This window comes from Tympanuchus pallidicinctus, unplaced genomic scaffold, assembly GCF_026119805.1.
Source record: "Tympanuchus pallidicinctus isolate F22 unplaced genomic scaffold, pur_lepc_1.0 scaffold22, whole genome shotgun sequence".
NCBI classification, from domain to species: Eukaryota; Metazoa; Chordata; class Aves; order Galliformes; family Phasianidae; genus Tympanuchus; species Tympanuchus pallidicinctus.
This window is the reverse complement of record NW_026294739.1, coordinates 26,959,208-26,975,247: the sequence shown is the minus strand read 5'-3', so window position 1 is coordinate 26,975,247 and position 16,040 is coordinate 26,959,208. Positions and strand designations below refer to the sequence as shown.

At 36.5% G+C, this 16,040-nt stretch overlaps 1 protein-coding gene across 3 annotated transcripts in view; it reads left to right on the top strand.

Annotated features, from left to right (window-relative positions):
* Positions 1 to 16,040, top strand: part of CDH13 (cadherin 13) — a 433,086-nt gene that overhangs the window by 242,534 nt on the left and 174,512 nt on the right. For 2 of the 3 annotated variants that reach the window (XM_052685882.1, XM_052685881.1), the window contains exon 6: positions 6,606 to 6,750. In XM_052685882.1, coding sequence (XP_052541842.1) covers positions 6,606 to 6,750 — 145 coding nt within the window. Of the gene's footprint in view, positions 1 to 3,341; positions 3,806 to 6,605; positions 6,751 to 16,040 lie in introns of those variants that run through there. The other variant, XM_052685883.1, reaches the window with a different exon arrangement.

Sequence of the window (16,040 nt, the reverse complement as noted above, 5' to 3'; positions counted from 1 at the left end):
GCTTGATCTTATGCTTAAAACTAAATGTGCCATGAACATAAGTTACTGGCATGCATAAAGAAATACTTCTTCCAAATATTTAAATATTAAAAATATGAAATTTTTAAGTTGATGCTTACAAGAACTCACATGAATAAATCTTATTTACTCCAAACTAGTACAAGTAGTGGAAAACACCATTTACTCCTCAATGACCAGATTTGCCTTTAGTCCTTAAAAATTCTCAGCAATGTGTTGTTAAATCATCAGGTGAATTTATCAATTCCAGTTTTCCTTTTTTTTTAATTTTTTTTTTTTAACATGCAACAAAGTTTCTAGAAAATATAAAATTATTTGTTGTCTTTTTCAATGAGCTGAAACATTAAAAACAAACAAACAAACAACAAATGTGCTACTGGATTTAATGCTGCCCTGTAGTAAAGGCAGTGTTCATTTTGGTATAAGCTTTCTATGACTTCATACACAGAGTACTATTATCTTATTTTCTCTGCGGTTTATGCCATCGTTCTCTTTTAGTGGATTGTTTGTTTTGTTTTTTTTTTCTTTTTTTCTGCTTTATTTTTCCTTCTCATTCTGTGATCTTGTTCACAGAAAAGAGACCTTTCCATGCTGACAGTAGAGAAAAAAATCAGGACTAAAAGTCTACAAGAAAATAACACCTTTCTAGCAATACTATGATGCAGAGAGACACAGCTATGGAAAAAAAAATACTGTGACACAGAGAGCATTACAGTACATACATTCAGTGAGATGGTGAATTCTTAAGTGCTTAGTTAACTGCCATGAAGCAATTTAACATATACGTATAAAATCTAAAATGTATAGTGTTTTATCTTCGTTTTTGCATCAATGGGCATATTTCAGTGATGGCATTTTCTAGGCACATTCTGTGAAGCGAACTGCAAATCAAGAGGGGTTGCTGGTGCTAGAAGGCAGGTGGTGGTACTGCAGGTGTGGAACAAAGAGTCTGGAAAATTCAAAGAGCTCTGGTAACTAGCTTAATGACTCCAGATTTGTCTTCACGCTGACACTGAGGAAGATCTGCCTGCCAAGATGTAATGGCTTTTCACGATGGCTAATGGCAGTTTTTTTCAAAGAGATGGAGGATTTCTGATGTTGTTGATAGGCAAAAGAAGTTCACATAGAATGGGCTTTTGGAGGTCATGTTAGATAAGGCTTTCTAGGAAAGGTTAGTGGTATTTTTCATCAATTCTTCTTTCCTCATGTTATCTCTCTTACAACTTTCCTCTTTGGGCTTAATTCTCCATTCCTGGATGCACCTCCCCTTCCTACAAAAAGCAGTTTTGCTGTCAAATGACATTAAACGTTCTACACACATCACATGAATAATTACACTAAACATGCATCTTTCTCCTCTACTGATGTATGGTCTCATTATAAACAATTAGACCAGTCATTTCAGTTTGTTTTGCTCTTATTTCTGCAAAGAATAGCTCTGACGGGCAAGAGGAAGTAAATTAACGTGCCCTTTTTTCCCCACCTAGCAGTGTAAATATATACATCTACCTACTGTTTCTGCAATTTTGTTTTGTTTTTCTTAATGAAATTTAAGTTCTGGGAAACTCAGACAAGTTAAATATGATAAAGAATGCAAGGTCAATACTTGTTTTGTTACTTGGAATTACTTGCTATATTTCACTTCACAAACCAGAATAGTATGGCATTGAACTTTCAATCTATTTTGAGGATTCAAAATATTAAGACCACTACCTTTAAAACAAGGGTGAGAAATCAATATCTGGCTGTTTATAATATTAAATTCCTCGTCCTTTTCGCAAATCTTGTATTAATGTATCTGCAAAGCCTTGTATCTGACATGGTCAAAGAAGGTGAAGTGACTCTTATCTCATGAATCGTTTGTCATTCTTTTCAGAGACAAAAGTTGTTCTGTAGTAATATTTGTTTATTAATACACATAATTAAATGGTATTTCCAAGGGAATAGAAAATGTGAAATAACTGTCAGCTGATCTCAGGTAAGACAGGTCAGTTCAAACTGTTACCAAGGGCTTTGTAAAGGTTGTTAAATCCTTCACATCATTTGGAGGCTTCAGAACTGAATGCAGTTACAGTTTGTTATGTCATTGGAAAGGTTATGGTGTGATCTAGGGGAATGCTACTTAGAGGTAGTTTGAGGGATGTCCTACTTCATATAACCAGCTTATTTGCAGAATTTGTTTTGCATTCTTCAGTTAGACTTTGGTTTTTCAGATTGGCCGAGTAGAATTGAATAATGATGCTACCATAAAATAATCTGATTTGGAAAATCTCATATACTCAGAAACATTTCCATAGTTGTTCTGAAAGAAAAAGCTTTTTTGGTCTTTAATCTTCTTTTGTTAACTGAGAAAAAAAAGTAGAAAGACAGAAAGTGTATGAATTATTGCTCTGGAATCTTTTCCCATTGTAAAATCCTACAAAGTTGCTTTCTTCAATGTGCAGACTGTATGTGGTTGCAGTCTATACATTGCTCAGCTTACTGCTGTTTACATAGAAAGATGTGAGCAATCACAGAAGGCTCAGCTGCTGTTTTAATTAGATTTCCTAGTGAAATCTCCAGTTCTGGAATTCTTCAAAGACGTTATATAGAGAGTCATGTTGAGATAAGCATGAAACTCATGAGCTGAAGTCTGTATTTTCAGCGTGAGGAACTTCAGCATTTTTGTGTAATAAGGCGGGCTGTTTATGCTGGGACTGGCTAATTAATCCCTTTGCACCTAGGATCTAATTCTGAATATGAGACCAAATTCTATACTGTGCTTTTTGGTAACACTTGTACAACCTTTTGGAGGAAATCAATGCCCTGTTCTTGAGCAGCTTGAGATACAATTATTTGTACCTATCAGAAGCATTGTTTTGCTTTTAAATCTTTTCTCTCTCCTTTGTGCCATGTAATAATCAGCTAATATTTTATCCATATTCTTAAAAGCAGGAAATTTAATTGCAATTTATTTCCGTGTCTAAATTGTTGCCTCTCTGAGTTGTATAAGATAACCGCAGCCAATCTTTAAAACAACTTTTCAGCATGGAAAACAAACAAACAAACAAACAAACAAACAAACAAACAAACAAACAAAACCACCAAAACTCCTTTCCTACCTCTTCTGCCTCTCACCCAGCTGCACTCAGTTCACCTCTCCAACAGCACTGGGGTGAGGGCACAAAAACTGATTGGCTGAGGTAAATCCAAAACACCTGAGAACACTTCGTGCCCCTTGGCTTTAATGCACCCACACCTGTGTCCCTGGGGGTTCAGCTGCTCTTGATTGCAGAGCTGTTGCAGAGCTTTCTGGAACCGTCTGGAAGCTCATTGGGAAGCAGCCTGGCTTCTCCTCGCAGAGCAGCTCGGCTGTCCTGTGGATGCTGCCATTCTGGGAAGCTGCTGTTTGTACTGGTGAAAATAACTGAATTTTGGGATGTTTTTTGCTGTTTTTGTGTGAAGATGGGTGTGAGGAATGTGCAGGAAAGCCTGGTAATCAAACTGGAAGATATCCTGGAGAAGCTCTCACCAGCAGCAAAATTTCCAATTAGAAAGCAGTTAGTGACTAAAGAACCCGTATTAGGCTTTGAAGATAATCAAGCACCAGCAGGTGTTCTAGATTTAGTTATGAAAAGCTTTAGATTCGTGGTGTAATTAGGTGTGGGTCATTGGCTGGCTGGCTGCAGAGAAAAAGGCATTTATATGCAGAGGAGGAATGGGACCATCCAGAATCACTTCACCAAAAGCAATAAATGAAGGGAAGCAGCAATGTGTGAAGAGAAACCTGGAACTGCTTGAAGTAATGGTAAGGATGGTGCTGGCTGTCTTTCCTTTTAATGTTGTTGCTGAGTGCAGGAGTGGGAAGGAGGCAAGCCTCTACGATATAGAGAGTGCTTCAAACAGGTCTGTGCTGCTTAGAGTAATTGAACTAAGCTTCAGGTGAAACTCTCATGTCTAAGGCGATGAGAAACCACCTCACTGCAGATATGAGGAAGAAAATAGTGCAGAATGTCAGGAAGTCCCTTTTGAGAAGGGAAGAGAACTGAGGAGGGGATGGGGAGAAATAGGTTGGGATCTGTTACTGCCTGCAGTTATCGGTGTTAACGCTGCTTCGCCTTGTTTTATTGGTGTGCTTAATTTTGTCTGTGCTTCTCAGCTCTGTGAACTTCAGTGGTCGAAGTCCGCTTTGTATCCTGGTGTGCTGATGTGTGTTGTGAGAAATATGGTGTCCTTGTAAACCCCTGACCAGCTTTTGTAGTTTGTAGGTATTCTTTTGTCAGAAATGAAATTGAGGTTTGGTCTTCAGTGTTTTGGAAAGTATGGCTGCTAGATTCACATAGGTGTAACTTTATGAAAGTAATTCCGTAACTTTAAAGTTGAAACACGAGGAGTGTAGTCAATCTGACTGAATAAGTATATCTGCTGATTTTAATTTATTGTTTTGTCAGTTTGCCCAAATCTTTGCTTACCATTTCTCTTTAGTTATGCTGTTGGAATCAGGTAGGAGCTTAGATGCTTTCTGTATGTTCAGTTACAGTCTGTTGCTATTAAAAGAGTGCAGTAGCTCTGGTATATCAGTCAAGTTCTACATTAAAACTAGATGGGCTTTTCTTCTTTACTAAAAGACTGATGTATTGTTCTTCTAATAGTTAGATGCAGTCTAATTATTCATGTGGTTTTATTTACAGCCTGTTTAAAGTCACCTGTTTTCTCTGCCAATAGTATCTTTTTCTTAAATACTTCTTTCCTTTGCATGTCTTTGGATTTTATGATAAGATGTACTTTCTGCTGTTCTTTGGTGTTGTTCTGATGTTGGATTTGGAGAGAAGGCGGGAGAGGGGGAGGCAAGATCTTGACATGCCTCTTCTGTATAGCAGTCAGATGAAGACAGATGGTCCTAATTAGGTGCTGTGGCCTTTTGGCTCTTTTATACATAATGCTTAGGGTTCTACAGGTTATTGTTCAGGGACTAATAAAATCTTCTGTCATATTAACAAAAGGAAGCAGATTGTGTAACAGTTTCCGTGGACTGTTTATCGGAATCTTTTTGGCCAGGGGGACTCAGACTTAATAGAGTTTGCCATGGTCGAGTAGATCTATTTTGGTTATTGGTAAAGGTCTCCTATTCTCTTCTTTAACTTGTGGAAGACAAATCAACAAATGGTAGATCAGCCTTTGCTTTAGATCGCTAGCAGTTTCTATGAAAGCAAATAGTTACTTTAAACTTTGTTCTTTCCAGTGAGCAGTATAGCTACTTAATTTTGAGAGAGATTAAGAGTGTGTTATCTTCAGAAAGTTGAATTTACTCAAATTTCACAGAAAAATCTTGCTATTCTTTCATTCCCCAAAGCAATTAACATTGTTCTGATGAGTCAACATTTACCAAGATAAATCTTTTTGTCAGCAATTCCTAACTGTATCTGAAACTGTATCTAGATTTAATGTAGGTCAATAACAACACTGCATTTTTCTTCCTGATCCCCATCACGCTGTATGCAATCTTGAGATTATTACATTGACTTCACTGTCCAGTGTTAAACAAACCCAGGAAAGTGAAGGGGCACATGCCCTTTGAAGCTTGAGCTGTGCCAGTGCCATGTGAATCAGTTGTCTTCATTTCAGAGGACATCTTAGCTTTAAAACTGTTAATCTCTATATACAGCCAAAAAAAAATCAACCCAAACAAACAAAAAAAAACCTTGAGAAAATCCTCCAAGAATAATTTCTAGATAAGTGAGAATGAGCAGAGTGAGTAGATGCTAAAATGGCCTGTGGCACTATTTACAAATAATGTCTATAATATCTTATTCATAATATGAATACTCCTACACACGCCCCACAAATTTAACTATGAATGTGGGGTGTAATTATAACATATATGGGTATGTGATATAATAACCAGTTATTTTAATAAGGAATTAGAATTCTGACCTAATTCTTTCCTAACACAATTTATCACTAACTTATAAATAACTTACAGGTATAAGACATGGCAGTGAAGAATAAATTAGCAGAATAAAAAATGCTCAGAGACTTCCAGCCCCTGCTGCTACCACTGTCTCATGGAAAGACTGGAAAAGGGTGGTTTTAACATCCATGTCGAAGTTCACTTTCAGGCTGGCTTAACTACATTAAAGAGTTGAATCTAGGGATGGGTAGAATAGGTGAGGATGATAGCTGTCTCTCTGATATGTTTATTACTGTTTTTACTGATGTCATGGTGAGGAGAGAATTGCAGATATGCAATGCTGCTGCAAACGAAACTGACCTTTTCTGCTATCGTGTGTGAAAAGTTTTAGTATGGTTTGCCATGATGACTAAGGTTTAGTAACTTGTTTTTTTCCATTGTGTGTGGATTGATATATATCTTCAGACAATAAGCTATTTTCAAGCTACTGGAGGGTGTCTTGACATGAATATACATTTATCTTTCACTTTTGCTTAGATTTAAAATCTGCTCTGAGCCCAGTCCAAAATAGTGGGCTGCGAGTGCTGTACCTGGTGGGATCTGGTAACCACACCACTGATGGAAACTATTTTTCTCTTATCCTTTGGTGTGATAAGGAACCTAATAACTTCTCCCCCTCTCTTTTTTGTTTATACAGCTGGAAGTTGAAGTAACGGATTTAAGTGGGAAAATCATCGATGGCCCAGTTCGCCTAGATATTTCTGTTATTGATCAAAATGATAACAGGCCGATGTTCAAAGAAGGACCCTATATTGGTCATGTCATGGAGGGATCCCCTACAGGTAAGTTTGTGATGATTTCTATAAATAAGCCTTGAGAAATTGTGTTGATAAATGCATTATTTCCATGTTGTGTGATCTTCTTTGCTGATATAATGACTCATTAAATTCTTCTCCTGATTAAGAAGGTAAGAGCAATCTGTTCTGGACAATAGATAATTTTTTTTTTTTTAAAAGTATCTCTGACAAAAAAAAATGCAAACTTAACATGTTGTAGTTTGGGAATGACAGCTGTGGCTTAGATTTGTGATCAATATCTGGAATCAGTGAAGACAACCTCTTGAATGTGATTATGATTCAAATCAAATTGCATGTAGAACTTATTGTTCGGAGTGGGAATTCTACCTTTTTCTGTTCAGTTTTAAGCAGGACCACTTTTACTTGACAAGGCAAGGTAAATAACAGGAGTAAATAGGGTATTGTGAAATGTTAGTATTGTTGTAAGGATTCCACAGTGACATACTTCAGTATTTGATAGAACACTTGCAACGAAGTAAAAGCACACTGACAATTAAAGTCGGTAATGAAAATGTTCTCATTAAACTCACTTGTACTGAATTTCATCATCAAATAAGATATTGTTCCAGATGTTAATTTGAGCACAAATGACCATCCTAGCTAAAGTTTTCCTGCAGATGCAGGCTGAATTAGTTCTCTTCTGCTTTGTCCTCAGCTGTTGTGCAGTTTTGTCAGTTGTTAAGCAGCTGTTGTGTTCCACTCCAGAGGTATCTCTGTTGTGTTTGTAAGCGCTAATTTTATAACCGCACTATAAAATAGTCTTGATCTTGGTGCAAGAAATTCATGTCACTCCACAGACCTTAATGGGAAATTCTATTTCTCTACATTCTGCAGAGAGTAGAACTGTGCACTGCGTATCTGTCTCCCTATCTGTGATTGAATGCAAGGTCTTATCTGATAAGCTGCAAAGTTGGTGGCTATATATTTAAAAACAAAAGCATTGGAGAAATACAGTTTTTTTTAATCCTGCTTTTTTTCCCCTTGAGTACTGAAGTCTCTCATCTCTTGTAAGAGATTGAATTCAACATACATTATTATATCAGGGAAGTAATAGTTGAGCCTGATTCAGTGACACTTATGGCTTTTTTATTGTCTGTAATGGGTTTTGTATTAACTGTACCTGTAATTTCTCACCTTTTTGTTTTCTGAGTTGTGACCCAGTTTATTTCCTACTGATCTCTGATCTATCAATCTGCCATTTCTTGGCTGTAGGGTCTGTGCCCTACTGCAGACTTACCTCAGTAAGTTCATGTATGACTCATCTTATTGATTACATAAGCAGGTGAAAACTTTTGGATATGTTTCAGTAAAGATAGGAAAGTGAAGGCTGGTTGAATGAATGTGGCACTCAATTTAATTGCAGTAAGCATTTAGCAGAAATTATTTTAAACCTACTTGATGTTATGTTCCTTATAACAGTATGCTGCAAGCCTAGTAGAGCAAAAGCTTAACTGCAGGAAAAAAATTGCTCAAGAATTGCATGAAAGAAAAACAAACAAATGAGACCTACTTGCTTTCCATGACAGACAATAGTGTGAGCACACTGCTTTGCAGACCAGGATTGCCAGATGTCTATAAATAATTGCTGGAAATGTATGGACACTTAAAGACCTTAGAAGCAAATGGAATTAAGAATAGTAGCCTAGAGGAAAGTTCAGTATCATAAATTGTTTAGATTGTTAAAGTATGGGGTAAGGACTGATGCACTGAGTAAATATTATTGATAGCTGTGAATTTTGTAAGTGTGCGTGGCTGTGATTCAGCTAAATGAAACCTGGTTCTGAAGTTGGCAGCTTCTTATTGGGAGTAACATGACAGGATTTTATTTTATTTTTTAAACTTAATCTAATAGCAAGAAGTAGTATGTAAATGAATATAAATGAGGTTGGGTATGATAGATTATAATCAAAAGATATCTGGAAAGTTAAGCTACAAAAAAGGAATGCTGGACTGGTAATATGGCAAAGATAGGTAAGACATCCTGATTTCATATGCACTAGTGCCATTCTTGATGCATTTCAAATATTATGCTAGAGTTTTCTGGACTGTGGTTTTTCATTCCTTGAAATGCTTTCTGATCTGTGAGTTAAGGTCACTAAAGTTTTAAAATGACTAATATTGTATTGAATCTGGTGAACTCCCCAGACCTACTTCTTTCTTCAGACCTGTAATTCCAATAATATGGGAGAAACTACAGGGGTGCTTTTAAGAGCTTTCACAAAGAGCCATCAGAAGAGAATAATAAAGCATAAGTACCTTTTTATCCAAGGTAAAAGTAACATCTGAAGCTTCCCGGTGCCTTCTGATTCTGTCTGCATCAGTGTTAAGATGGTACTTCTCCATACTTCAATCTTTCTTTTGTCACAAAAGTTACCATATGTCTGTCCTTGTGCAGTTTTTTCATATGGTGCACACATTTTGAAAATGAAGATGCTCTCCCTAGGAGGTTACATGGGAGAGGCAGTACAGGGTATCAAAACCCAAATAGCACTTAAAAAATAAATGCTGTCAACATCCCCACCTTTTTAGCACATGAACTTAGCATCGTTTTGTGGTGCAAGTCTGAAGAGGAATGCAGGTTATATATACATATTATGCTTATTATTTGTGCTTTGCTGAATTTTAAGTTATGACCACATGATTTCCAGAGTTCCCCACGGAAAATCTGAGTTGCTGAGTTGGAGGAATGAAAACATAGCGCAAAATTATTTCACCAAATAAAATTGTTTGTACAGCACAGTGTGCAGGGAGAAATACTTTTAAAAGCCATTTTAATGAAGATTAAATTCATGGCCATAATCAGAATAAAATACAGATGTACATTTTGATAAATCCTATCATACTTCTAAGTAAAGCATGTACTTGAAGTACAGCTGGCATCAGTGATGATCTTAAAACAGTGGAAAAAATAAACTGAAGACAATCACAAAAAAACGGCTTTGTGCTTACAATGTATTAAAAAAAAAATCAAATACTACTTTTTATATTTCTTTTAATATCAGGAATTACAATCAACTCTTTGGAGTATGCTGCTTAACAAAAAAAAGCAGCACAGCAGCTTCCCTGCTGTGCGTTGTGGAATTGATTTTTATGACGCAGAAGTATTGACATATTTGAGTACTAGAAAGTAATTTAAGTGTTTGGTGTGAATTTTAGCTAGAGGAGGCTCATCATACCAGAAACTAAATACTTGATGGCTTGCTTGCGAAGCCCTGTCTTGTTTCCAACTGGGTGGGAATGGTCTGCTAACTATGGGGGGAAGTATGTATCTTATTCTGTGCTTATTATTTATTATACTATCTTGATCCAGATTACTATTTACTTCCAAGCAGGAAGAATTTTCAACCTGTTTTGTTTTTTTTTCTTTAATTCATTTAATTTTATTTGTTAAAAGGGAGGGCAGGAAGAAAGGAGGAAAGCTTGTACAGATACAGTTTAGTTTTAGATCCCACATATAATGCAGAGCTCAAAAATAATTCAATGATGCATATTCTGGAAAAGATTTTTTAGCCTTGAACCACACTGGCCTTACCTTTGACTAACAGATTTTCTGAAATTGTGAGCAATCTCTCTTCTAGGTGGTGCTCCAGCTGTTTTTTGGACATCTATTAATTAATTTTCAGTTTCTACCATTTAGCTGCTAAAGGGATATAAAGACGAGTTTGTATTTCATACTAAAATATTCATAGTTTTTCTAAAATCAGCAGTAAAGAACTTAAAATTATATAGAGGTCTGAGCTGTGAAGCTGCAATGTCTCAGCAAATCCACCTCTAAACTTCCTCCAAGTTAATAGTTGAATTGTGCTTTCTTACTGCAGAACAATATCTCTTGCAGCAGTAATGAAATTTTTATCAGAGATTTGAAAGCTGAAATGTCAATTTAATTATGAAACGTTACTGTGAGCTGTTGTGGAAAACAGAAGTATAAACCTTTTCAAAGAATTTGATAAATCTATGGAGAAAAACTTCACAGATGGCTTAGTTATTCAGATGGTGGTATTTAATGAGACCCCGGCCTAGGAAGTCTCCAAGTTAAAGGAAATACAAGGATACCGAGGTCTGACTTTGTCGATTCAAATGTATTTTCCCTCATCATCTACTGAGGGAGATGGAATGCTTTGGTGTAACCCAGCATGGCCTCTTGTATGTTTTATGTACAAACGTAGGCAGTTTCATGCATATTTTTAAAACTTGTTTAATGCAGCCTTCTAGCAATCTTACTTAGGACCAACCATCTGCATTTCAACAAAATTGTTCTTCAAAGCTTTTCCATAATCTAGCCAGTACATATAGTGGACATGAACTGGTTAGACACATCTGTAATGCTAACCTTTGAATTTCTAAACGGAAGCCACATGGCTAATTATGCATAGCTGTTTTGTATATAAGATTAGGAATTTGTTCTCGTGTTTGCTTGGTGTAAAATGTCTTTAAATTACTATGGATACTTTGTGCTTATATTTGTATACATACCACATATCTTTATACATATGGAATATGTATATCTTACAGAGACAACACATACAAGCTCTCAAAACTCTCAAACACTTACTTGATCTTTTAGTAGACCCTTGGGGTTTTGGTATTTTCTAATTATTGTTTATATCCATAGTGAAAAGGTATGTTATGAATCTATAAATGTACTACTTTATTGTAGTAGCCAAGGTTATACATCAAATATAATCCTCCTATGTGTTTTAGAAGAATTTGAGATAAACAAGCAATTGAAGTATTACCTAGTCACACACAGGTTGTCGTGCCCATGCCAATGTGGCTCAACATGTACATTGAGCAAATTTAAATAATCTCAAGTGTAGTAATTAACAGCTCACTGAAACTGAGTATGTGGTATTAGCATCTGTACGCGGGAGTCTGCACTTCACCCCAGGGTTCAATTATTCTTGATTTCCTGCAGAAATACTGAGAAAAGGCTCCAGATCACCTCAGGTGCGCAGGCTGCCATGGCTGGCCTGTTTGCAAGGACTAGAAATAGGGAGCCACCCCCCTTCTTCACCACTGGGCACAAAGTTCACTTAGATTTCTTCTAACTCCTTAGTGAACAACTGTTTAGTTTGCTCGCTGTCCTTCCTGCTAAAAGGAGCTTTCCCCTTCCATCTTCTACTCACAATGGTATATCGATAATTAGTCTTGTGGCCAGATCAGCATTCATACCTGATGCTGAAGGCTATGAATACATTAGGGTCTCTTTATCCTGGACATTTCACACAGAATATTCACTGTAGTGTACTGCAAGGAACAGAAAAATGAGAACGAAGATAGCTCTTTGGGCTCTTTTTACATTATAGCCTAGGTTAATTAAACAAAAATAAGAATGTTTTTTAATTAAAGAATAAGTGTGGGTTGCTTTTTGTTTATTTTCTAAGGGCTGGGATCGTTTCTGGTTACCTGACAAACTAGGTCTCAGCAGTGTGACTGTGTAATACAATCTGTAATTCTTTGCAGATGAATATGCATGCGTTCATAAAGTTCCCAGTGTGATTTTCATCTACTGATGTACCCCTTACGTAAGCAGAGAAGGATGAACTTGAAAGATTTGAGTAGCTTAGACACATGAGATGATCTTACCTGTAAAATCAATTCATTGAAAGATTGGAGAGCAGGTTGCCACAGCCCTCTTGATAGACTTGATTAGTGGTGTAGAAACTTGGTTTGTGTTGATTCAGAATTGCTGCTTCTGGATGCTGTCTTCCCATTGCCTATCCGTAGGCCAGCAGCCCTGCGGGCTCTATGGCAAGTTTTGCTTTTAGGCAGCGCTTGTCAGCATCCACACAGCTGTGTTTCATTCAAACCCTTTGGAGTGTGTGAAAAAGGTGTTAAATCTTTGCAGCTTGCAATCCTGCGCCATATATTTATTATATGATTTGGAGTCTGATGGCAGTAGGTGCAGCAGCTGAAGCACTATCCCTGCTTCCTTGTCTTCGCTCTCAGCTGGGTGTAAATCTTGGAATTGTGTTACTGGGTTTTTATGACAATGGGGCATCATTTCCTTTGACAGTAATGCTATGGTGTGGCCACTATTCCAAGTGCTGAACAGAAAAAGCCCTGTAAATTGTCAGTGCAGGGTTTGACTGCCTTAGCACACAGGGCCAGCCAATAGACAAACCTACACTACTTTTATTGTGAAAGAGATGCATAGCTGAATGGAAAACACGCCATTGTGGGATGGCAGGATTATTTATTGCCTTGCAGGTTAAATTGATTATTTTTCCTAGTATTATTTGAAAGATACCGTCGGATCATGTCTTTAAATGAGAGAGAGAGAGAAGGAGAAATTCTGTTTTTAAACTTTAAGTTCATCTTTTCCTTTTTTCCTTTTCATTTTTCTCCCTGTATTTCACACCTCTTTAAATTTAAATTGCACTGCGTAGTCCCAAGATGTCAAAGGGCAATTGTACATTGGTACAGCTGGCTGTGAGATATGAAAATTATCCTTAGAATGACTGGGCAGTAAGAAAACACAGAAGTCATGAGTTGACTGCATAGTACAAGTTATTCAAATAAATATTCATAGTATAATTATGCTATTATATGTGAAGCAAATTCCCCTTATTCCTCCCATCCAAGACAAAATAAACTCAACCTCACATTTGTTACTTTTATTTTTGGCAACTCCAGAACATCACGTGTGTATGTAATCAAAACAGTTGCCAGAAATGACATGTTTGAAGCTAATGTATATATTTTTTGTCTATTTTCTACTTACGAATGACTGAGACAACAGATGATGGTCTGTTTGAAAAAATCTTTGAGGAGTTTGAAATTTGTCTCTGTATTTCGATTACACAAAAAGCAAAAGTATTCAAGTTCTCCTTGAAGAGAATTGCACCAATGAATCTAAATTAATTCAACTTTGAAGTCATCTCAAAGCAATTGATAAGAAAATGTCATAGTGGAACAATTTCACATAGTTGCTTTTAATACTGAACTGTTTTTCTGATTCTCTCCATATAAAAATTGACCTAATCTTTCAAAATGTTTCAGTTGCAACAGAATTGCAACAAAGCTGCGTATTTCATTATCGTAACAGTTCCAATAAATTTTCTTCACGTTTTTCTGCAAAGAACATTTGCTTTGATTCTTATTATTATTATGTCTCTGTAACACTTCAAATCAAATCACTGTGTATGAAAAATAAGAACCATAGAATAGTTTGTGTAGGTTTCAACTGCGCTAACTTTATCTGACAGCATTATGATACACCTGCTCCTTCTTGAAGTATTCCAGCTCTGTTTTTGGTTGATAGCCTCTGTTAGAATCTTTTTCTGAAACTGTTGATTGATCCCCTAATGCTGGTCAAAAATACGTGTTATTTGTTAGCTGAGTGTGTGCACCATCCTAGTAAATTACTTGGATGTGGTACGTAATTACTGCTACAGTAATCTGACTTCACTTTCTGTCGGATGGCTTTGCCACCAGGGCTTTGCAGGAATAGGTGTTTGATCCCTTTTATCACATCACAGCAAGTCAACTTCCAAATTCTTTTTGTCTGTAGTTTGTGATAAGTAGTAAGTCTAAAAAAAAAAAAAAAAGCATAACTCATAGTCTCACCTTCCAGTGTAACTGTGATCTCATGTGAATTGTAGATGCTCCCCTATCACTAACCTTCTTAACTGCTTATCAAATACAATTTTTGTTTTTATTATCTCAACCTGGGAACAGTACAGAAGAATGGCCAAATGAATGGCTTTCCTTTATAGGCAAATATTTGACAGTGCAAAATGAGGAGCCTGGATCTTAAGTTTTCTGACAGGAACAAGAATGTTCTTTTCTTTTGCTTGCAGTGTATCCATGCTCCATCGTGGAAATACCTGTAGTACCACAAAGAAACAAAATGGGCATTGCTGGGTTAAATGTTTTAGTTTCCTGTGTGGAAGCTCTGAAAGAGAATCAAAATATGTTGATTGTATTAAGAGTAAAGAACAAATTCTAGTTTTAATATCTGTTAAATCATGAAAGAATTTCTAGGAACCCTGGCAGAGTAATCTGTTTTTAACATGATTTTGAGACTTAGAGACCCTGTAGAAGTCAAAGCTATTTTAGTTAATGAAATCATTTATATAATGCAGGCTTTGTCCATGGGGTCGTATGATTACTTCTTCAATTAATGTTAATTATGTATTTTCTTCCAGCCTATTTGAGGGTTTTCATCTTATTAAATACATGGGCAAGTAGTATTTCTTGGCCTCCTTGTTTTATGTCTTGATAGAGTAGATTATACTTGATATCGCAGTATTTTTCCCAGATGGGTTAGGTGTTTGTAAGAGGTGTGCTGACAAACAAAAACCCAGCCCTGCAAATTCAGTTTGTCAAACCTACTTTCCTCACAAAGCTATCTTGATTTGTTGTGTGAAGCTGTAATTTATCACCTATAGTGGCAAACAGCTCCTGTGGGCTTTGAAACCATTACAAGTGAGTGAATTCCATGATACTGAGAATGTTTGTTCAAATTAATTTATTTTCTTCACCCCAGCAATTATAGAAACATTCTCTTTAAAGTTCGTTTTGTTTCTGAAGATGTCATTTGAATGCTCTCCATATGTCATTTCTTGCCATGACTGCTGTGCTGCTGTGGCTTATCTGAGGAGCTTGGGATGCAAACGAGAGACTCAGGTTAAAGGAAGTGTTAATAAAAGATCTTTGTTTTTTCTGTCAGTAAGATCTGGTGTTTTGGGGACAATGTAAGCCTGCATCTGTTAATACAATATTAAGAAAAAAAAACAGGGCAACAGCTTCTGAGTTGGATTCTGCCCAGGACTTTTGTTCTGAAATTCAATTCACTGCATTCTTTTTATTTCATATTACATTGCATGAATCATTAATTAATGTCATTGATCTTGTTTCAATTGTTTAGCATCTGCAGAACCTTTGCTGGGGAACTTCATAACTAAGTATTTCTACCAAAAGCTCTTGCAGTAAATTCTCTGATTCAGCACCTAGGTAGCACTTTTACTCTTCAAAAAGTTGTCCTTTGGGGTAGAGCACCAATTATAAAAGTGCAATCACAGCGGTTGCATGATATTAAAATAAAACTTATGCAGTAGCATATAACAGCAAATAAAACTATTAAACAATATACAGTTCTCTTCTCTATGCAAGATTAGGTTCTTACTCCCACAGGCTGTATAAGTGCTATGCTTTAGAGGAATTGTAAACATTCGCAGGATTGGACTGTTTCTGAGAGCCCTGGAATAAAGCCAGGCTGAGCCTGAAGCAGGCAAACAACGTGCTGCTCAGTTTGAATTAAACTTGCTTAA